Source organism: Alternaria arbusti (genome assembly GCF_024043155.1).
Source record: "Alternaria arbusti strain BMP 1465 chromosome Unknown scaffold_15, whole genome shotgun sequence".
In the NCBI taxonomy this organism is placed as follows: Eukaryota; Fungi; Ascomycota; class Dothideomycetes; order Pleosporales; family Pleosporaceae; genus Alternaria; species Alternaria arbusti.
This window is the reverse complement of record NW_026249955.1, coordinates 302,141-324,345: the sequence shown is the minus strand read 5'-3', so window position 1 is coordinate 324,345 and position 22,205 is coordinate 302,141. Positions and strand designations below refer to the sequence as shown.

Sequence of the window (22,205 nt, the reverse complement as noted above, 5' to 3'; positions counted from 1 at the left end):
AGCCGAATCGCCGGGCCCGCTAGTTCGTCGTCGAAACAAATGCGCAAGAAATCCGCGAGCAGCAAACACCTCGCTGTCGCCCCGTCCCAAGCACCACCATCCAATTGCCATGGCGCCCCAGCAGGCCCTCGTCAACCTCTCGCCCGCTGAGCTGTCGTTCCTGCGCTCCACCCTCTCACAGACGCCGCCCATCCGCCTCGATGTCACCAAGGGCCCCCGCGACTTTCGCTCTATGCGCGCTGAGTATGACGTACTGCCCAGCGCAAACGGAAGTGCGCGCATCGCCCTGGAAGACGGGACCGAGGCGCTCGTAGGAGTCAAGGCCGAGGTGGAGAGGTCACGGCAGCGCCCGACACTGGACGAGCCCGAAGATGTAGACATGGGAGAGGGCGAAGAGACGGACGATAGCAAGGGCAAGGGCCAGAATGCCTGGGTCGAGATGAGCGTCGAGGTGCCAGGCTTCCGCGAAGACGACGCTCTGCCTGTGTTCCTGTCCTCCATGCTCACCGAGAGCTTGCTCGCCAGTGGAGAGCTCAAAGACCGCCTGTACATCAACAGACGGTTTCACTGGAAGCTCTACGTCGATGTAAGAAGTCGCGATACGCCTCTTCTAAACACACTGCTAACAGCCCTAGATCCTGCTTCTTTCACCCCCGCTCTCTTACCCGCTCGCGCTGCTTTCCATGACCACCCATCTCGCCCTCCTCACTACCCTCCTACCAGCCCTAAAGTCGGAAAAGGACGAAGATCCCCTGTTCGACGACGACTGGGATGCCGCCGTGCCGCTATACCCCAAGCAGGCGGGTACCAACAAGACTGCTCCCCAGCTAGGCAAGCCCCCAGTCATCATACTAGCCATGGCAGTGGGCCCCAACATCATCTTTGATCCCGCCAAGGAGGAGCTCGCAGTAGCAGATGCAGTCCTCGCGATCGCATGCACAAATTCAACAACCTCGTCAACGGGCGCGCGCATCGTCTCCATCCGGACCATCGACCCCCCGTCCCACCTTACGCCCCCGGGCGTACCCAACTCGATGAACTCAGCAACAGGCGGTACTGCGCCCACCTCCAGTGCCGATGCGCTCACACAAAGAGAACTGTTGGCGACTTCAGGTGTCTGGACACCGCCCCGAGGTGGCATGAAGAGAGGTCTGATCACACAAGTCACAAAGATGGTGGTTGAAAACGGAGGAGTCGCTGAAGAAGTCATTGGCGCATTGGCATCAATTGAGGTCGGCTGAAGAGAGCGTGACGCCTACACGACATGCAGCGACCTTCAATCAAGGACTCAGTGGGCACTTTTGAGACTTCACGTCCAAATAGGCTTACCGCGCCGAGGAGTACGTCAAGGAGGATCCCGGAGGAGTGTTGGAGCATTTGGCACAATAGTCGTCTCACGACAAGCGTGCTATGCGCCGCTTCATGTGTACTTCAATGCTCTGGCATTGCGTCATCAGACGGCCCGTTCAAGAACAACACGTTCTTGGCTTGGGAAGCCATATAAACATATATCAATACAACACGACATGCCATCTTGATCCACTATCGCAGTATCGTATGTATGATGCATAGTCCCACACGGAAAGGCGGGATCATAGTGCGTTTGATGGCCAACATCGGCATTAATAGTGGAACATTACCCTTGCAGCGTATCAGAAGAACAGACCGTCAACCTCACTTTCCTTGATACGCCTCGCAAGCCGTCAAGCAAACATCGCCGAACATCCCAGCCCCCATGTGTTCTGCTTGCTTTTGTCGGCCCCCATCCCGCGTCAGTCAGCCACATTCGGCTAGTGTAAATGACATGTCAGCTGCGGCTTCCACGTTGTCGTCGTTTCCTGTTCTCTCGATCGATGCTGCCATTCACACCGCTTCGGACACGATATAAGAGAACACCGTACCATTCACCCGTCGCGGAGACACAAGAGATATAGAGTTGCACCGCAATTACGTTACACGATATAACCCCGCACCGTCGTCGCAAGGCTGAAGTCTAATAACACAGCCCGTATCAAAAGCGCTAACAACGACACTGGATGCCCTAGAGGAGTCCAGATCAAAAACATAAAAGTTCCAGACGGAAGCAAGGTCATACATCTCGACAATCAAGCAGAACAGAAGCCATGATGGATCTTCACCACCAATCCCACTTCTCGGCCTTCACGCGCTTCTCCGAAAAGCTCAAAGACACCACCAACCGGCGCAAACAAAGCGCCTCAAGCCACTCCATCCGCAACCCTTCCATCAGCGGCCTCCCCGCAGACGCAGACACAGCCTCCATGCGGTCTTGGGACTCGGAACTCTCACGAGACAGCCGGCGCAGCAGCATAGGAAACTACGCGGACCGCGTCCGCCAAATGTTCACTGCAGGTTCCACGCACCCGGGCAGCGGCCAAAGAAAACGCATTACAGACCTCCCTGTTGAGGTGCTCCAGCACGTATTCATCCACCTCGACTTCTGGGACTTACTTCGCTGCCAGCGCGTCTGCAACGTGTGGCGGCAACTTATCCCGGGCGACTCCCCTTTACTCGCCGAGATGCTGTATCTGAAGCCCTCGCGCAGTCTGCAAATCTACAATCTCGTCCCCACAACCTTCGATTTTGAACTCGACGTTACGCCGCAGAGTATAGAAGACGGGGTGCAACCGTCTGGCACCCGGTTCTCAGTCGGCGTGCGCAATGAGATTAGTCTGATGAGGAGATGTTTGGGGCTTATACGGACGAGCCAAGAGATTGTTTTCCATCCGGTTGTTATGGATTTTAATGTTTGGATTCAGAATGAAAGGGTATTGGGGTGCAAAGAGGGGTCGTGGAGGGATATGTTGGTTTCTATGCCGCCGCTGAGGGAACTTACTCTGAGGCATGGGAGGAAGAGGAGTGTGGTCAAGGTTTTGACTGTGGGGGATGATGAGGACGGGGTGAGGTTGGGGGCGCTTTTTGATGCCATGGATGAGTGGAGGCGGACGTTGAATTAAGGGGTAGGTCGTGCTAGCAGTGGAGATGCTGGTTCATCTTGCTGCTGGACGGCGACAAAGGGACCTGCTTTGGCGAATGTAGATATGTAATACCATGTATTCTTCTTAGCAATTTTCTCGTGCAGAGGCTACTGAAAGTGCGATGCAATAGATGCAAAAAGAGAAATGCAAAGCAGAAGATACGACAGCAGGCGCTGCTAACTACTGTTCTCCGTATGTGCGTGCATATAGGTTGGTAGGTAGGTAGATAAAAAAACAAAAAAGAAGATCTAGGCAAAAAGACAAAAACAAAATACCAGTGGACACCCCAACCCGTCACCCGACTTCCAACCCTAATAGGAGTAATCCAGCGCCGCCGTCCCGTGGTGAATACTAGACTGCGGAATTGCTTCCCTCGTCAAGTTGTATTCATTGCTTAGGTCCCTCCAGCATCACTGGTTACCCAAGTGAGTGGATTAAAGGACACCACAGGACTCGAACTGGGCTCCCGTTAAAGTATTGACAGTAAGCCGGATTTGGAAACGGAATGTCTTCTGGCTGAGACCCGTTACAGGTGGCAAATTTTGGAATTAAAAATTATATATTGATAATACAAATCACAGATGAGTATGCAGCCCAGAGGCTGCATAGTCGTCGTCGCTCTGCGAACTTGTGCGAAGGTTGTGAGCTTCTGGTAGCCCAAGCGAGGAGACTGCGGGGTAAGAGTGGCCTCTAAAAGTGGGGAGTCTTGGGCCTTTCCGCCCACCTACGACACAGGTGCATCATTATGAAAACCACAATCAAAACGCGGACATGAGTTGAACGACATTTGGAGAGGAACTCCATGTCATGATAGCTACGATGCAATATAATCGACTTGCACAAGTCACCACAGATGCGTGGGTATCTATTCTGCGCCTCCCAATGCGACACCTCCGCCCAGTGATGGAGACTCCGACTCACATCTTCAAAGCACGTACTAGCTTTTGAATCTCGATCCGCACATCTTCGCATCCTGGCCGCTTCCCTTCCTCTCCTTGCACCATGTCGCTGATCAGTTGCTGCACGTCGTCGCCTACATCACCCAGACCTTGCGCGAAGCCATCCGGAAAGACCCCTCGGCGCAGCTCCGTAAGAGCAGATATCCGCTCCATACGCGTGTCGAACTTTTGAATCATCTCAAACGCTACGACACCCAGAGCGAAGACATCGAGCTTCTCATTAATGCCACTGCCTGTGTGGGGACGGTAAAACTCCGTACCCACAGGCTTGAAGGTACCCGATACAGTGCAGCTGTCGCTCAGCGCCGCGACAAGCCCGAAGTCTCCGATGCGCGGCGTCATGTGTAGGTGATCACGCTTCGGGCACGTAGTGCAGCTCGAAACATTGACGGATCCGTATGGGGCGTGGCGCGCTCGTGAGAGCGATATGAAGACGTTGGCTGGTTTGAGGTCGCGGTGAACTACGCCTTGTGCGTGGAGGTATTCGACTCCGGAAACGATGTTGTCCAGTAACTCCAGCGATACGCAGGGGTGGAAACAATGCTGTTCGATCGCGTGTGTTGTGGGTGAGTGTTGATCGGAAGAGAGGAAAGCGGCAAGGTTGGTTTCGCAGAGGCTCATTTGCACATTTAGTGTCAGGACTGGTCCAAGGCTCTGGTTTTGGATCAAGTGGCGGGGTGCATCGCTGTTCGATATCATGCTGTCCGACATCTCGGAATGCGACTCTTGAGAATACGGCATATGTAATCTGGGTATATTTTCAACATCATCGTCCTCTTCTTCGTCTTCGTCAACATCTTCCACGGCGCTCATCCTGGACTTTGTCGACGATATTGTAGCTATGGTGTTCTGGCTTGCCTGGCTACCCCGACGTTTCGTGCGTCTTGTCTGCTTCAAAGTCTCTTTGTATGATATATGAACGTTCTCGTTCCTGGTCTCGTTCACTTGCTGTCCAGATTCGCTGAACTCAAATATGATTCCCGCGCTATTGCTGTGTTCGGTGCTCGCGAAGGGATTGTCCATCGTCAGGCTATCTAGCTGAGAATGCAGATCACCCGAGCCTGGTGAAAATGACGGAAATGCTGGTCGATCATCCAAAAGACGGTCGTTGCGCAACATCGTGACTTCCGGCGCAGTCACAGGATCTGCCGGCATTGTGGTGAACTCCAGCCAAGCGTTGTGATACCGAACTATGTTGTTATGATCGAACCGAGCGAGCGAACGAACTTCCTCAAGCATGCTTTCCAGTTCTTCGGGCCCATGCTCTTGTATTCTTGCAACCCTGGACGGGCTCACCGGTATCCTCTTTACAGCATACAATGAGCCATCTAGTTTGTGTTTGGCTTTGAAGACCTTGCCGTATCCGCCCTTCCCTACAATTTCGAGCTGCGAAAACTCCCGAATGTAGCGGTCCGTTTGCAGATGAGGATATCCACGTAGCTGCAGCTGTACGGGAGCTGATATACCAGATATAACATCGAAGCCAAGAGATGGTTGTTGAGGTAAGGGTGGATGGATCGCAGTTCCTGGTCGCGAGACGAGCGCCTGTGAAGTTCCTTCGGGGATTGGCGCAAGTTTGCTAAGGTTGCCCTGGATCAATCGATGGATTCCCTGATTCGCAGTTGCTCGGTGACCCTGCATCTCATCGCTCGCATAGGCGTCGTCTACATTGTTGGAGATCTGACGAGCGATTTCCTTATAGGCGTCTCTTCCTACTCGTTGTACTTCCGGATCAGAGGGATCTTTTCCTAATTGCTCCGCAGCTTGCTGAATAGTCTGCTTTTCAAGCATTGAATGTAACAACAAATCTCGAACGTTTTGTGCTGAGTTTTGCCGAACTTCTAGAGGAGGCCGATGGGGCCCAAGAGACGGATGTCCAGAAGTAGCAGAATCTAGAGTTTGGATTCGTGACAGGACGCTATCCTGATGCGACTCGCTTGCTTCTTCGTATTCGCTCTCATCATCAGAAGTTGCCGAACTTGACGACGAATCTCCTGGCCTGCGGAACATGGACATTGCGAATGGAAAGAGGGGTCGTTGTGAGTCAACACAAAGCCAGGCCAGCTGTTCTCAAAGGAGGGTAGTCGAGTCAATTGAACAATTTAGAGCATTCGATGGCCCTTAGACGAAAAGACGCGCGCGCGGGTTTGTTGTTAAGTTGTTAAGACGGTTATGGTAGTGTGTTGTTCGGTGTAAGCTGCAGCGTCGAGCGAGACCAACTCGATGCCAACAGCTGTACCAGCAAGGACCCCATCAGTACCTAGGTACGCGATGTCTAGGCAAGCATCGAGCGTCACGGAATCTCATGGAAGCGAAACGTGGCACTTTGAATTGAAGGCGGAGAGCACGTTCAAAGTCACAGATTAGATCGGAACGGAAGGGCGCAATCCCAGGAAAGTGGGTCCGACCCGTGGACGGAACCGGCAGGGTCTAGCGCGTCATAGCACGTGCCCAGGCGACCGCGAACAATTCACCTACGTGCACGCGCTTTCGACCCTTTCGGACGTGTTTGTGGCTATATGACCTTCTAAGCTGCTTCTTTGCAGACTATGGGCATTATGTCGCGTGCAAACCGTCCTCTACACTCTCAACTCCTGCGAATACAAGGCTGATCTACAAAACCTTGGGCATCATGCCGCGTCAGCTACCTTGGGCAAGCAAGAGTGGCGGAAGTCGAACCCAAGCCAAGCCAGCATCATCGCGGAAAGCTACGAAAGCGCGCGCTACGGCTGACATAGATGACGACTTCTTCGATGGCACTGTGCTGGCAGACAGCAGCAGGAGCAGAACGAGATCAAATGGGTCCGACGATGACCTTCCCGGCCTTCCAACAGCACCCACAACGCCACGGACTAAGACAAGGACCAAAGATGCATTGGGAAGGAAACGTGGAGGGTCATCATCACCACCTCCCATTGATGAGCTTGAGGCGCCGCATGTTGAGAAAATGCACAAATGTCTGTCGAAGTTCGATCTGCGCGACGACGAGTGGATGATGGTGGAAGACGAGTTCCTGGAGACAGCAAAGCTCTTCTCGCGACACTTGCACATCGCCGAATACGAGAAGCTTAAGGCGATGATCGAAGAGAAGAAGAAAGAAGCTGCTGAGGTTACCAGGCCCGTTGTTGCAAATGCAAAGAGGTCAACTAGCGGCGAGATGAAGGAGAAGGCCAGGGTCCAAGAGCTGAAGCAGAAGGAAGCGATCCGCGACGTGTTTGCGTCGCAGGAAGACCAAGATGAGCAAGAAGGGCGTAACGCACTATCAAGCCGGTTCAATCTCACATCTTCGTTCATGGCCCCAAGATACGTTGCGACATCCAGGCCTCACCCAACGCCTAGCAAATACGCAGCACAAGATAGCGACTACGACAGCGACGATCTAGACGCACCGCGCCCGTCAGCAAAGCCCGTTTCCAGATCCACCACCACACCCACCCCAGTCCGCAACAGCAGTGCAGCAAAAGGGCAAAAGTCTGCCTCGTCTCCTGCACCCAATCCGAACCCCGTCTTCGCTAAGCCTGCGCCACCTACACCTGCAGCAAAATCTCGCTCACGCATAAGTCGCGCAACACCCTTTGATATGCTCGACGATTTGGTACCGACGAAGAAAAGTAGGGCATTGTCGGGGTCTTCGCCGCAGCAGCCTGTTGAGACATCGCATGCAACGCGCGCATCAAGTGTCAGCAAGTATTCCCAATCCTTCGATTCCGCGGACGATCGCGGCGGTGCTAAGCTTGGACGATCAAGTGCTTCGTTCGATGGAATTGCGTCGGTCAGAGATCAGGGCGGCAGTGGTGGTAACAGCGGTGTCAGTAAGGAGACTTCGGAGCGCATTACCAAACGCAAGGCTGAAAGGGAGAAGAACGAGAAGGAGCGAAAACGGAAGGCTGCAGATTTAGATGATGTACCGACATTCTTGTTTTGAACAGTTGGCGCTCACTACGATGCGTGGGGTTTTGACTAGGTGGTCCTTTTTAGGAGTTTATCGGGGGAGTTTATGATGATACCCTAGTTATGACTTGATGTATGTTGTTGAGAATGGAAGATATTGAGCTACAGTTCAAGGATATGGTTTCTTCATGTTCGTTAATATCATGGATTCTCGTGGTAGTATCATGAATTCTCATATAGACCACCCACATGGGCGTAACGCATCCTCTTCCAAGAGCAGTACGCAATCGCCAAAGCAAAGCAAGAAGCACTAGTTTGAAGTACCCCAAAGGGCGCCATGAAAACAGTTGCAACAAGAGTCTATCCAAACATCTTGTCCAAGACACGGTTGAAAGCATTAGTCTCTGGCTTCTCCACAAAAGTACGATGGTACTCCTCAATCTCCGCGAGATCAGTCACAAGATCCGCTTCAGACGGTGAAACCCACTTAGTCCTCTTGAGAACCTTCCAGAAAATGAAGAGAACGGGGAAGGCAAAGACCCTGTATTTCATGTCAGTATTGTGTCATGGTAGGAACAGAAGGGGGTGATGGGGTGGAGACTTACATCAAGTATGAGAACAGGAAATCAGCGACAGCCCACTTGCCATTCAGGAACACAGTATAGCCACCGACAAACGTCATGATGAAGGTGCATACAAGGCCGTACCATGCGGCGTAGGGCTGGCCAATACCCTTGTATGGCAGCGTGTCTCGATCGAGACCCTGTGCCTGACACGCCTTGTGGAACTTCAAAAAGGTGAAGCACATGACGCTGAAGTTGATCAACTGCGATGCCGTCACCAAGCTGACGAACCAGTTCAGCACGACAGCGGAGTTCTCGCTGAGCTGGAGGAAGGACAGCAGGGCAATCAAGAGGACGAAGAAGACGCAGTAGAAAGGTACACCTTGCTTCGTGCACTTGGTGAGGAACTTGGGCGCTTTTCCTTCTAGAGCGAGACCGAAGAGCGAACGGGACGCGCAGTAGACGTAGGAGTTTCCGGCGGAGAAAGCGGAGGCGAGGACACCAGCGTTGACAACGTGAGGTAGACCTTCGATACGGAGTCGGTTCATGGCGATGACGTAGGGTGAAGCTGCTGCACCTGGCTTGCCGTCTCGGAAAGCGGCGATCAGCTCTGGATCGTTGTAGGGCACGTTGATACCGACAGCCAGCGAGCCGAGCACGAAGAATGTGGTCAGACGGTAGAAAACGGCGTTGTAGGCACGGGGCATGACTTTGCGCGGGTTCTCAGTCTCTCCTGCTGCCATGGAAACGTAATCTGGTCCGGCAATCGTAAAGGAAGCCTGGATCAGGCACTGTAGGAAGCCCAGGAAGCGACCGAGCTGACCTGGTTCATAGAGTTCTGTGAAACTACCAGGGTTCTTCCAGTAGCGGAAACCGTACCGATCTTTCTCCGGGTTGCCGCCCAACATGGAGATGAAGGTGAAGATGAGCAGGCCGATGATGAGGAGGACTTTGCCGATGGCGGCCCAGAACTCGGTTTCGCCGTACCATTTGACGGCCATCATGTTGATTACGCTGCGCTGAGGTTAGCACTTGATCTGGATATATCCATTTGAAGAATCCAAGGCGAAGGTTAAGCACACAGCTGCATGGCAGCTCCAACGTAGACGCCAAAGTACCAAACGCATGAGTTGCCAGCACCAGGATGTGGGGTATTAACGTACGCATAGAGCACGAGAACGATCGCGATGATGGCGCCTGTAGGCACGACATCACTCCAAAAGCCGATGATGACATTGCAAGCCACAATCTCAAAGGGCACAAGAGCAGCTTCGAACACGAAGAAGTTCCAGCCAGCCGCGAAACCGAAAGCATCATCCACAAATCTTCCGGCAAATCGGATAAACGGCGAAGATATAGGGAGGAATGTGACCATCTCAGCGATACCTGGGTAATTGCATTAGCTGGTGCGCGGCATTCTTAGCGCGAGCGATGGAAAAAGGTGCTTTGGGGTATTGGATAAAGCGCATGGGCATTGTCGCAATGGGAAGAAGTTGTCGCTTTGGAAAGTAAGGGATGGAGAGTCTCACTGAGCGTCACAGCCAGAATGACAGTACACCTTATGAAACGTTAGCATTAGCTCATCGCCGTGGATGGCGAGGGAAATATTGCATACCATAACGAGAATGCAATGAACAAACTTCCAGGTCCTCCGTTCATCAAACCTCGGCCAATCTGCACGTATAAGGCAGTACCAATGGTTCCTCCAATACCGATAAGCTGGATGTGTCTGCTCTTGAGCGTTCGGTGCGTCTGATCGGTGACTGCCTTCACAGATCCGACAATACTGGGATGACGGGGGCCGACATCGTAATGATTCTTTTCCTCGTCGGTAGCAACATAGCCCGTGTTCTTTACCTCGTAGGGTCCGCCAGCACCAAAGTCTTGGCCGTAAGAGGCCATTGTATTCGAATGTCGAAAACCTCAAGGCTGGGCTTCAGTGTATAGATTTGAGAAGCAGGGCAAAGTACTGTACTACGAAAGCCATGTACCAATAGCCGGTTGAGTTGTCTTATAGATAGCAGGCAAGGCTGAGGGTCGTCGTGCAAGATAGCAGAAAAGTCGGGGAGCGACCTGTTAAATAACCCTCTCAGCTGCCCTAGCGAGCGCGAGTGGGAACCCTGCATGAGCTTCCTCGTGGTGAACGCTGTAGATCGCGCTAGGCAGACTGGGCATTCACAATATCCCGCTTCTCCAAAATTCGGGCCTAACGTTAGTGGAGGGCGAATTACTGATGGGTGATTTTGGCGTTTGCCATGGCGGGGCTGCAGTAGGCGTATTTCACGTCCTCGGTCCTTCACTGGCCAAACGGATGCTCACCCAGAGTGATATCGATGGTCGGTGAACCCTTGTCTCGTACGCCGCGTGTTGGGTAAAATCCCGATAACGTCGTTTGTGGGTGCAGGGATTGAGATACCCGGCATCGCTAGACCAGCTGTCTTTGAGCCCCCAAGCGGGGCCTGAGTACATCGTGCAGCAGTGTCACGACATACGGTACCCTCAAGAACGTTACTTCTTCTTCTGTCGTGCATTTGAGGCCTCTTTCGCATGTCCAGCTTGCGCAACAGCTGTTATCGAACCATACCTATCGTCTTCCCTGTCGGCCTCTCCGAATCCTTCCACCCAGTTTGTGGAACGAAAACCCCTCCATCTCTTGAGTGTATCTTGGCCTGCGCTTTTACTCCAATGACCGAGTCCGCGTCATTTTCTGAACGGCTGAAGCTATCTTGGCATTCCTGGGCTGGCGGGTTGGCTCCAGGCTTGCTTCGAGGCTTTGCGTTGTCTCCGTTGCCTGCAAGAGGCTTGTTCATACCTCGGAGACAGCCACTAGCTCGGACCCAGCCACCTCGTAGTCCTCAAACTGACAGCCGCCCGCTGCGCCGAAAGGAACTAGAAGCTGCTTGCCGTGAGTCGAGACTCTGACTCGGTAGATACGTAAAATCGTGTGTCGCTTTCTCTCCCCGCGGGGACGAAGATGCATCGCTCGACTGTTGTTACCATGTGATGCTACAACGCCACGAGAAGGCGTGATGGCTGTCAAGCTATCAGTCCTGCGTCGCTTGAGCCAGCCTCTTTCTGCATCCAAGCAATAAGCGATACACCTTCGTCAGATAAGCCTCAGCTTACCGGTGAATGCAGAGAGACGCGTTACCAACTGTCGCTGACACTTGGCGGTGTTCCTTGCTCATGCTTCGCCTCTCTGAACGATACAAGACGATGGCTTCCACCTGCTCACTTAGCAAACCGATATCTCGATCGCCAGGGTAGATATTCATGCTGTCAGCAGATGTCAGATGTTGTTCGCCTGGAAGAACGCGGCGCGCATACCAGAGACGTCCAAATAGGCCAAGGATACCTCTGCCATCCTGCATGTTCGAGATGTTGCGTCCAAGGATTCATAAAGCTTGGAGCTACGTATACCGAACAAGCAATCTGGCACATCGAATCTGCCGTCGCCTTCCTTCTGTGTCGATATTCCGCGTTCTCGGCCTATGGATCGTCGGGCGACCAGCCGCTTTTCTCATGCGAGGAAGGCGCGACATTGCGATGCCGGGTACCGTTACGACAACATTCCAGTATGATGTGAGCAGACGCTTCGAAAATAGGAAAGAGAGCTTAGACGAGAATTTACAGCAGCAACAAGGGCGGCGGCTCTCTTAACAGCTGCAGGTGCCGACCTGGGATCATGAGGCTGTCGCGCTGTCATTGGTCAATCTGAGAGCATGCCCAGGTGTGGTTTATCCCGAGGTCGCCAAACACCCTGGAGCCTACGTTGACGTTAGGTCATCGATTTTGAATTACTCATAATGTAGTCATTGGACACTAAGTATACACGTTAAAGGTACAGTGTCTGATAAAACCAACCCTCCCCAATAGCGCCTTCGCTGAACTTTTGCATGTGTGATAGTCGATAGCAATACAGTCGCTAGAGAGAATCCCGGCCAAGAGGCTTACGCTTGACAGAGGGACTGGACGCAATCTTTGGCAGGTCCGCAGTGACATCCTTCATCGTCATGAAATCCTCATCCCCTTGACGGCCCAGTTCCCGGTTCAGCTTCTCTACGGTCGTGACTTCGCCCAACCAACGCTCCCCAGTTTTGTGATCGAAGTGCACTGGCTGGACCAGGCCGCGGTAGCGCGACATATCGTCTAGGGTTGGTGGGTAAATGATGGTTGTCTCCCTGCGTTCAAAGCCCTCCTCAGTCATATATGGCTTCCCCTCGATGATCTGCGGTTCTGTGCGCCATTCGAATGGAGTTGCCGGAAGGTTCGGCTCCTTCTGAACGATATCCCACCATCTGTTCTTGCCAGTGCGGTTCGGCAATTCGTCTGCGGATATTTCGATCAAGCCCTCGCCATCAGGGTTGGGAATGAAATGACGGGGTGGAAGAACCTCGGTCTGGAGAACGGGCTGCAGTCGATGATAGTATGTGTAGTTGTGGATCTCGCGGTGGATCTGCTGCTGGATAACCTCGTGTTCGTGTGGTTTGATGATCTCGTGTGTAACGGCTGTCAATTTGTTAGTCATGTCGTGACTTTGGGAGGATCAAAGCTTACCAGGGGCGACCGTAGTGTCTCGATCCGTGTCTACAGTGTTGTTGAGGTTCACAACACCCGCAAGGATCGCTTGCTGTTTCTCTTTCCAATCATGCGCGCCATCCGTGCCCTGATAGTCCTTCGTGATCGCGAGACCCGGGAGAGGTTTCACGGCCAACGCATCATTGTTGGTAAGTCCTGGTACAGGCTGGCCACTCTTGCTCAATCCATGTTTGTCGGAGGAAGAGCGCTGCTCGCGCGATCGAACGTCATCATCCAAGCCGCCGTTGTTGATATCGTGACTACCCACTGCATACTTGTCGGTGGGAGCTTCGGTTGGCACTGCGCGTATGGTGCGGCCTGGACCGTCTACGTCGATTGATCGTCTGACTTCGCCATGGGGATGGTGTAATGTGTCTGATGTTATGTTAGCACTGAGTCGCCAATATTGTAATTGCGCTCTCAAACATACTGGGTAGGGCCGGAAGAGCCTTTGATCGCTCGCCATCTGTCGATGGCCTATAGCGCAGATGCCTATCTGGAACGCTGGGCTCGACATTTGAATGCTCTTCGGAAACAAGCGCAGGAAGGTACGATCTGTAATCGTCCGCCATAGAGCCATTGGATCCATTGGAGCCCGTGCTAGGAGTTGCTACTGCATGGCTCGCTCGGCGATCGTGATAGGCAGAGTCGCGTGGTTGACCTCGAGTCTCCGGGTGAGAGACATCATTGGGGGCCGTGGGCTTTTGCTGCCGACTGCTAAGAGGTGATGCTGGGTGCTGCTCAGTGCGCGGGCTAGTCTGATCAGGATGCTCGTACGACGCTCGAGGGGACTGAGTGGGCGTCGACTTCTTCCTCCGGTGGAGAACGGACTTGAGCTTCTCTTCGATCTTTTCCATCGTGTCGATGGGTTTGTGAGCAGAAATGGACAAGTGGATGTGGGAGCTATGTGAGATGCCGATCTATTGTCTGTCTTCACGAGGCACGGTACTCATTGTTAGGGTGGATGACCTCACAGCACTTGCGCACAGTTGTCCATTCAAACTTTCCGGCAGGAGCAAGCCGAAGTCTGGAGAGTGTGCATGTCAGCTAGCTAGGGTGTATATTTGGAGCTTCCAGACATTTTGTCGCAACGGTTTGCGAAAAAGTATAGCTTCAGTGATGCCGTGTCACGACGGATGGAGCTGGTGGCTTGAGTAGCACAGGCCGCAGTCGTGTTCCCGCATGTTGGCGGCCTGCCCGGAGCGGTCCAGACTTGTCCCTACGTGAAGCTTTCTCATCTCGATTGAGACTGCTCGAGCTGCCCGCACAGCTTGTCGCATTTGGCCCACGGCAACGGCATGCGTGGCGACTCAGCATGACGTAGCCAGCGGTACTTGAGTTTGGCGGTGTCTGGCTAATGAGTCGGGGTACCGGTGGTACGAAATCACACAAAAGCAAACAGCATCCATTGCCACTTTGGTATGTCACAGCGGAGATCCAGGAGGCATGACGACAGGGAGGGGGAGTCTGGTCGCGGGCGGCTCCACTGATGATCAGCTTAGCGTACCAAAGGACGGGCGATCGTGTTAGCCTGCACCTAGATGCAGCCAGGCCTTCGGTATTTCCGAGACACACGCAGATGCAGGCGGGCTGTGAGAGGGGTCAATGGAATTTGCAGTGAAGAGATCAACTTTTGAGATTTCCTACGAGGTGTTATGAAGTTCCACCGGGAAGCAGCACGGGCCTGCTGTCACAGAATGGCAGGAGCACGACCCTAGCGCCGATCTCTTTGACACCAACTGGAGATGCCGGGCTCTTCCTCCCCGAATTGTCATAGCACTTGTACCCTTTGAGCACCTCATCCAGAGAGTTGCGACACTTTGAATCCTTCGTGAAGCCCAATTCCTGTTTGGACACGCAGCATGACTACATCATAGCGGCTAGGCTGCGGTAGGCGTGGAACGACACCACTGGGTGCATCATAGTGGCCATCTCCATTGTCAAGCGTACCAACGCCGTCTTAAGCGCTATCCATGTAGTCTAGCACCAGTGAACTAAGGGCCCTGACGCATATCACGTCGCTGTGGCGCCCTGTGGGCCAACCAATCGAGGCTGCTGTGAGCATCGATCGAGGCCCGTATAGCCTCAACCCACTGTTGCTGCCCCATGATGATGGCTCTTACCCTTGGGAACAAGGAATTCGGCCTGCGACTGCCGACTTTACCTGGAACTGAACCCCCCATTACGTCGTCGTGCATCTGTCCCACTAGCGCCCTCACTGTATAAGAAGGCACTGCAGCGCCTTGGGAGCATCATCATCACACCACACACAACAACTCCTCCACACTCACCAACAATCAATCCACTACCACCAAACCACCCCAATCACCAACAACAACCACACAACTATCAAAATGGACAAGGCGAAGGCAGCTATCACCGACTTCATGGGCCGCTCCGGTCACCATGACACCACTGTCCACGAGGCAGTTGCTCCTGCTGTCCAGCACGAGGTCATCAAGCCTCACGTACACGAGGAGGTCAACACCGCCATTGACAAGGAGGTTCACCAAGACCACTACCACCGCACTGTCCAGCCCGTCCAGGACCGCGAGGTTCTGCCAGAACAGCACTCTGCTAAGCTCGGAGCTGTTCAGCACCGCGAGTTCGACCACCGCGATGCCGATGCCACTAAGAGGGCTCTAATCGACGACCAGGCTCGCTTCGCTGACGAGCGCCGTGTCGAGGACACTACCCACAGCCAGAGCGTTGCCCCCACTGTTGGCGGAGAGCACGTCCACCACGTAAGTTTTCAAACAAACAACAACAACCCCCACCAAGACTGACGTCATCTAGCACATCCACGAGACCATCCAGCCCGTTGTTCAGAAGGAGACCATCCAGCCCAACGTTGTCCACACCACCGTCCCCATCCATGAGGTTCACCATAACAAGGCTACCCACCATGAGACTACTGCTCTCCCAGCCATGACCATGGAGCAGTTCAAGGCCAAGGGCGGAGCTCTTACTGGCCGTGAGGAGCGCTACGACGAGTTCGAGGGTGTCCCCAAGAACATCGGCGGTGCCGGTGGCATTGGATCCGCCGCTGGTCTTACCCACAAGACTGGCGGTACCCACAGCCACGAGCACGCCAGCCACGGCGACTACAACGCTGCTCCCAACCACCACTCCGGTACCAGCAACCCCCTCGACCGCAACAACGACGGCAAGGTCTCCGCCAAGGACCTGACTGGCAGCCACTCCAACACCGCCCACACTGACCGCGGCATGGCTGGCCAGGGCAACCTGACCGGCTCCTCCACCCAGGGAGGTGTTGTCGGCCACGGTGCTGACCGCAACCACGACGGCAAGGTCGACAGCCACGACCTCCACGACCCCGCTCGCAGCCGTAAGTTTAGCACTCCAATACAATCTCACGACCTCATGCTAACGTTTCGCAGACAACGAGGGCGCTACAGGTACGAAAGACCCCAGTGGACATGTTGTCGGCGGTACCGATCAGGGCAATATGGAGCATCGTCCCAACGAGGATGGTAGCTTGCCTAAGGCCCTGACCGAAGACAAGTCCAGAGCCGTTCCCCACTCCCAAGCCTCCGAAGAGGAAGCGAAGAAACTCCTTGAAGAACATCAAACCAACACTAAATAGGTCACAAGAAGCCCTCTATCATGGACAAGCTCAACCCCAGTAAGTTTTGCCAGTACTCCTCTCTTCGACCTTTCATCTGACCATTTCCCACAGAGGTTGATGCCGACGGTGACGGCAAGGCCGGCTTCATGAAATAGATGCATTCTGCTGCACTCTGCACCACGCGCGATCATCACGACTGCATGCGAGATACCAAGGACTATTTCCTATGACATTGTATAATTAGCCTAGTAATGAATTAATCACTACAACCTCCACACACGTCTCACTTATTCATGATACCTGAATTTTCAATGGGACTGAATTCTTACTGGAGTGTTGATTGTGGTCGTGACACCAGACACACTTAGATACATGGATGGCCTTCCTTTCTTCGACCCAATCTACTCGTGAGACATGTGCAAAACACATTCCACTGGCTATGATGTGGTGACTTGTATGTCACTACATCAGAACACCCTTTCACCTATTGGCTGCCACTGATCAATCGACTTGTCGGTAGGTACTATCACCACCCTGCCGCCAGTCCAACCTCCGAGGTCTCCTGTCCCGTCAAGATTAACACCAAGCAAATCCACTGATGCCAGACCTGCGTCGTCGATTTGAGGAATGTCGTGACTACAATAATTAATCCTAGTGCATACGTAGATGCCAGCAGCTGTACTTACTACATCAAGCTCAGATGTGGATTGTACTCGTCCTCGGCCCAAGCTTTCGCCTTGCTTTCCTCTTCAAATCCATCGACTTGCTTCCGGGACTGCTTTGCTAGTTGCTTGATCCCATCAAGCTTCTCGCACTTGATGTACAGTTTCCGAAAGAAGACGTCTTCGCTGCCCAGACGTTCGAACTTTACAATCACATCCTTGATAGGCGGCAGATCGAGTGAGTCGAGCCAGGCCTGAGGATCTGGCTCATGCTTGGATGCTGTTATCTCTGAACTCAGAGTGATATGGGGAATGAAGCGGTGAGGCGAGCCGAACTGCTTCGATGTTTTGTCGATGAGACAGGGTAGGACTGTGCTCAAAGTATGGTTCGCTGGCGGAAGCAGCCAAAGAGATGAGCCGGGCATATTGGAAACCTTTTGGATAAGTGCAGAGAAGATGCAATGTCAAGTCAAGCTTTCGTGCCCTCCCGAGGTCTTCATTAAGAACCCCGCATTGGTATTGCCCCGATGAATTGCCCCGATGCCTCTAACGCCACGTGGCTAGTGTCGCGGGTAGCTTCAGCCACACCTGGGCACCCTGACGTCTCCAGCTGACTTGCATGTGAAAGCGCGCATCAAGTCCGACAAGCGTTCCCACTTGCTCGATAGCACCACCTCTCCGCCGACGCGACGAATGAACATGCGACTTCTGCCACCGCGGCGCTGTCAGCCGATCACTATCCCAAATAGCTCAACGCCATGAACGAAGCCCTCAGCGTCGTTTCGGGCGCGCTCTGGAGCTTCCTGCTGTGCTTCTTTGACGTGGCTTTCTTTTGGCAACGAGTGCGTCAGCTTCCCTCTGCTGTTTCAAAGACCGTTCTGGATCAATTGATGTGTCTTCGGATGTAATGCTGATATGTTGAAGAAATTATACGCGTGGTGGGTGCAGAAGAGCCAGCGGGATCTGCTGCTCGAAGCTGTGAGCGATGCGCGCCTGTTCGAGGAGTGGGAGGCTGCTGCGTATAAGCTGGACGAGGTGCTCGACTACGACATGTGGTAAGCAGTCCTTTCGTCCTATCCTGAATAGGCCCATCCCAATGGACAGCTGCTAACAGATCCACAGGCGACAGACTGCCATAAGCAAGGACTACGACCATCGCCTCATCCATCAGCGCCTCTCCGCCATCTACGAAGCTCAAGAAGATAACGATATCCTCGGCCTCATAAACCTCCTTCGCAGCGGTCTCGTCCGCAACCTCGGCAATATAACCGCGTCGAACCTGTATAATCGCGCATACGCGGGCACGAAGCTGCTGATCGAAGACTATGTCACCCAAGTCGCATACGCCATCGAGAACCTCACCCAGTACCCTACATCGAGAAACTCGGACAATGGCTTGACAAATCAGGCGAAGCTGGATGTTCTCCATGACACAAGGCAGGCGTTCGGCAGATCTGTCTTGGTGCTGCAGGGCGGACAGGTCTTTGGCATGTGTCATCTTGGTGTTGTGAAGGCGCTCCATCTACGTGGATTGCTACCACGAATCATAGCCGGGACTGCCACAGGTGCTCTGATAGCCGCGCTGGTGGGCGTGCATACCGAAGACGAGCTATTGGAGTTCCTGACAGGCAACACCATCGACTTGACAGCCTTCACCAATCGTCCTTATAGGAAAGGCGCTGGGGGGACTGCATGGATAGGGACGCTCATACGTCGTGCTAAAAGATGGTGGAAAGAAGGGCATTTCTTGGATGTCGGTGTCCTGGAAGATGTCCTGAGGGCGAACGTTGGTGATCTGACGTTCGAAGAAGCATACACCAGAACAAAGAGGGTGCTGAATATCACCGTCACAACTACTAGTGGTGGAGGTATACCGAACCTTTTGAACTACCTTACTGCTCCCAATGTTGTACGTGGTCCGCTCCTTCTCCATCCCGAAGCAGCTGCTAACATTCCCAGCTCATCTGGTCTGCAGCACTTGCCTCCAACGCCACGGCCTCCTCGACTCTGTACCATTCCGTAACAATGATGTGCAAAGACGAGGAAGGCAACATTGTGCCTTGGTCTCCAGCTTCGAAAACCACCTTCCGTCCTTACACACACGCTTCGTACCGAGACCGCGAATCCCCGCTCCATCGCATCGGCGAACTGTTCAACGTAAATCACTTCATCGTCTCGCAAGCCCGACCATACCTCGCACCTTTCCTACGCTCAGACTCACACCATCCAAATCCCAAACAAGACGGACGCTGGCGCCTCAGCATGCCTATACTTCGTCTCGTAGTCCTAGAGATACAGCACAGATTACAACAAATGGATGAACTGGGTCTGCTCCCCCCTTCTATCCGTCGTTTCCTCCTAGACGAAAACATCCCAGGCCCAAGTCTCACGCTGGTACCTGAACTCACACCTAGCGACTTCTTCAAGCTGCTCGAGAACCCTACCAAAGAGGCGATCGACTACTGGATACTGAAGGGAGAAAGGAGTGTATGGCCAGCAGTGACGGCACTCAAGATTAGATGTGCGATTGAAGTTGAATTGGATAGAGGATACCAGCTTGTTAGGAGGAGGAAGCCTTTTGACCCTGTTTTACCTGCAGGTACTGGGGGCTTGAAGAAGAGTGGGAGTAGAGGGGAGGTGCAGACTGGACATGGTTTTGGGGATGAGAATAGAGAGAGGGAGAGGAGGCATAGAGCGAGGGCTGCGAGTTTTGGCGGGAATGGATTTTGAAGGGCATGTAGTTGGATCTAAAATTTTGCCGTGTAGCCGGCTACTGTATGCAAGATTTATTCTGGAAGCACTTTGGAATCGATGTACGCCCCACGGGCACAATCGGAGCATGTCTCGCGCGCTATACTTTGGCAGGAACTGCTGTTACCTACATGAGGCATCTTACCCACTCTCAGCCTTACCCGCTCCACCTGCAGCGTCGGTCAAGCTTCGCACGTCATCTACGCTAAAAGAATTCGATGTTTGCTGAGGACCCAAATATCGTGTTGAGGATACCAATCAGCCATCCGCCCGTCAATTGACACTTTAAAAACATCTTAAATCTGCAGCAAACTTCCACTTCCCTTATTCAACCTCTTCATACCCCCCATCAAAACCAAAATCTCAAGTCTCGACATACAAAATGGCAACGTGAGCCCCACCATGACTACCCCGCCAACTGCGCGCAACTCTGAACACACAAACTAATTCTTGGACAGCAACATTACATGGCACCCGTCTCTCTCGCGCGACGAGCGCAACAAGTTCCGCAAGCAAAAGGGCTTCACCATCTGGTTCACCGGTCTTTCCGCATCTGGCAAGTCGACAATTGCGACGGCGCTTGAGCAGCATCTGCTGCACCTGGGATTCGCGGCATACCGTCTCGATGGCGACAATGTACGATTTGGGTTGAACAAGGACCTTGGATTCACAGAGAAGGACCGAAATGAGAACATCCGCCGGATTGCTGAGGTACGTGACTATGCGCAATCTATATCCTCAAAAAAAATGCACTAGCTAACATCATTTCTACCACAGGTCGCAAAGCTCTTCGCCGACTCCTCCACAATCGCCATCACCTCCTTCATCTCACCCTACAAAGCCGACCGCAAGCAAGCGCGCGACCTCCACGCCGTCACCACCGGCGAAGACTCCCCACTTGCCTTCGTCGAGGTCTTCGTCGACCTCCCGCTCGAAGTCGCCGAGGCGCGCGACCCCAAGGGCCTGTACAAGAAGGCAAGGGAAGGCAAGATCCCAGAATTCACCGGCATCAGCGCGCCGTATGAGGCGCCTGAGAACGCCGAGATCCACATCAGGAGTGATCAGAAGAGTGTGGAGGATAGCGTAAGGGAGATTGTAGAGTACTTGCAGAGTAAGGGATTATTGGAGTTGCAAAAGTAGGAGTTTCACATTTAGTGGTATGAGCCTTCTGAAGCGGATGGCGAGGACCGAAGTTCCGTCGCGGGTTGACTTCAGAGCTGGATAACGAATTGAACATCACTGACGGACTCTACTCCGGAGTACTGTCGACGCATGAGCGTCCATTGAGTTTTACAGGACGTCTACTGAACAACGCGTCTCCAGACACAGCACAGAACAGGATAATCACATGGCTGACACTCAATGCACAGTTTAGGATCTACTCGTTAAGAAACATTGGACAACGGGTTCTCTCTCCCCAGGTCAATAGCATGAGAAGCTGTGTTTCATGACCCGCTGTACCCGCGCACATCACAACCCCAGATAACTCTATGGTTACTATATGTATACTTACATCTCAAATTCTTACCAGAGACCAGGATGTATACCAAATATCCCGTTCGCTCTAAGTACAGCACCGGTCTAGATACCCAATCTTTGGGGCCAGACTAGGGATCGTACAAAGGGATTTCCAATTCTTGATACGGCACAATTGCAGCTTACATGAACCATGATGCTCACATATTCCATGCATACCATCATGACAAAAACCGTTTGATCCCTGTATCTGCGGCTGACACCCGAGGGGCTGGCTCTGGGGCTGGATAGCGTGCTTCAGATGTTATTGGAACCTGAGACTGAAGACAGTTGTGTTGAGGAGCATTGAGCGATACCTAAGGTTGTGAGAAATCGACTTCTAGTGTACACCAAGAGGCACCATCACCATGGGCTACATGATCAGTAATTCCCAAATTAGCAACACAGACGATTGCGCAACGAAGCGTGGAAGGGAGCATCAATCTCCGACGCACAACCCCAATCCTTCTTTCTTACCTTTTAGCCCCACCATCCATCCGTCTACAAACGGCTATCGCAGCCATCGAAGCGACAGCAAATCTCGGGGGTATCGTACGTCTTCGACCCACGAGGCAAATAACGCCATAGCAAACTGACTCTCATCACACGGGGCGAGATGTCGGCATCCCGCATCCAACACCGAGTCCTGGAAAACTCAAAAAATCCTACGTACCCTCATCTCCGCCGGCCTCATTGGACCC

General features: G+C 53.2%; 10 protein-coding genes across 10 annotated transcripts; 6 read left to right on the top strand and 4 right to left on the bottom strand.

The window, feature by feature from the left end:
- Positions 1–109: 109 nt before the first annotated feature.
- Positions 110–1,241, top strand: J4E86_008963 (uncharacterized protein; the record flags this gene model as incomplete). Its single annotated transcript, XM_051449471.1, has 2 exons — positions 110–586; positions 636–1,241. The coding sequence occupies 2 exons, from the start codon at positions 110–112 to the stop codon at positions 1,239–1,241; spliced, it is 1,083 nt and encodes a 360-aa protein (XP_051299325.1).
- An 882-nt stretch (positions 1,242–2,123) lies between these two features.
- On the top strand, positions 2,124–2,975 carry J4E86_008962 (uncharacterized protein; the record flags this gene model as incomplete). The annotated part of the gene is made up of 1 exon (XM_051449470.1): positions 2,124–2,975. The coding sequence occupies one exon, from the start codon at positions 2,124–2,126 to the stop codon at positions 2,973–2,975; it is 852 nt and encodes a 283-aa protein (XP_051299324.1).
- Positions 2,976–3,913: 938 nt separating this feature from the next.
- J4E86_008961 (uncharacterized protein) lies at positions 3,914–5,746 on the bottom strand (the record flags this gene model as incomplete). The annotated part of the gene is made up of 1 exon (XM_051449469.1): positions 3,914–5,746. The coding sequence occupies one exon, from the start codon at positions 5,744–5,746 to the stop codon at positions 3,914–3,916; it is 1,833 nt and encodes a 610-aa protein (XP_051299323.1).
- An 841-nt stretch (positions 5,747–6,587) lies between these two features.
- J4E86_008960 (uncharacterized protein) lies at positions 6,588–7,880 on the top strand (the record flags this gene model as incomplete). The annotated part of the gene is made up of 1 exon (XM_051449468.1): positions 6,588–7,880. One exon carries the CDS (start codon positions 6,588–6,590, stop codon positions 7,878–7,880), a length of 1,293 nt encoding a protein of 430 aa, XP_051299322.1.
- A 326-nt stretch (positions 7,881–8,206) lies between these two features.
- Positions 8,207–10,311, bottom strand: J4E86_008959 (uncharacterized protein; the record flags this gene model as incomplete). The annotated part of the gene is made up of 5 exons (XM_051449467.1): positions 8,207–8,387; positions 8,452–9,423; positions 9,573–9,795; positions 9,939–9,967; positions 10,025–10,311. 5 exons carry the CDS (start codon positions 10,309–10,311, stop codon positions 8,207–8,209), a joined length of 1,692 nt encoding a protein of 563 aa, XP_051299321.1.
- Positions 10,312–12,334: 2,023 nt separating this feature from the next.
- On the bottom strand, positions 12,335–13,844 carry J4E86_008958 (uncharacterized protein; the record flags this gene model as incomplete). The annotated part of the gene is made up of 3 exons (XM_051449466.1): positions 12,335–12,918; positions 12,967–13,362; positions 13,418–13,844. 3 exons carry the CDS (start codon positions 13,842–13,844, stop codon positions 12,335–12,337), a joined length of 1,407 nt encoding a protein of 468 aa, XP_051299320.1.
- A 1,497-nt stretch (positions 13,845–15,341) lies between these two features.
- On the top strand, positions 15,342–16,594 carry J4E86_008957 (uncharacterized protein; the record flags this gene model as incomplete). Its single annotated transcript, XM_051449465.1, has 3 exons — positions 15,342–15,731; positions 15,784–16,336; positions 16,389–16,594. 3 exons carry the CDS (start codon positions 15,342–15,344, stop codon positions 16,592–16,594), a joined length of 1,149 nt encoding a protein of 382 aa, XP_051299319.1.
- Positions 16,595–17,043: 449 nt separating this feature from the next.
- On the bottom strand, positions 17,044–17,663 carry CPD1 (2',3'-cyclic nucleotide 3'-phosphodiesterase; the record flags this gene model as incomplete). Its single annotated transcript, XM_051449464.1, has 2 exons — positions 17,044–17,212; positions 17,263–17,663. The coding sequence occupies 2 exons, from the start codon at positions 17,661–17,663 to the stop codon at positions 17,044–17,046; spliced, it is 570 nt and encodes a 189-aa protein (XP_051299318.1).
- Positions 17,664–18,153: 490 nt separating this feature from the next.
- On the top strand, positions 18,154–19,968 carry J4E86_008955 (uncharacterized protein; the record flags this gene model as incomplete). Its single annotated transcript, XM_051449463.1, has 3 exons — positions 18,154–18,293; positions 18,361–19,147; positions 19,198–19,968. The coding sequence occupies 3 exons, from the start codon at positions 18,154–18,156 to the stop codon at positions 19,966–19,968; spliced, it is 1,698 nt and encodes a 565-aa protein (XP_051299317.1).
- Positions 19,969–20,371: 403 nt separating this feature from the next.
- J4E86_008954 (uncharacterized protein) lies at positions 20,372–21,129 on the top strand (the record flags this gene model as incomplete). Its single annotated transcript, XM_051449462.1, has 3 exons — positions 20,372–20,379; positions 20,448–20,700; positions 20,767–21,129. The coding sequence occupies 3 exons, from the start codon at positions 20,372–20,374 to the stop codon at positions 21,127–21,129; spliced, it is 624 nt and encodes a 207-aa protein (XP_051299316.1).
- Between the last annotated feature and the right edge of the window lie 1,076 nt (positions 21,130–22,205).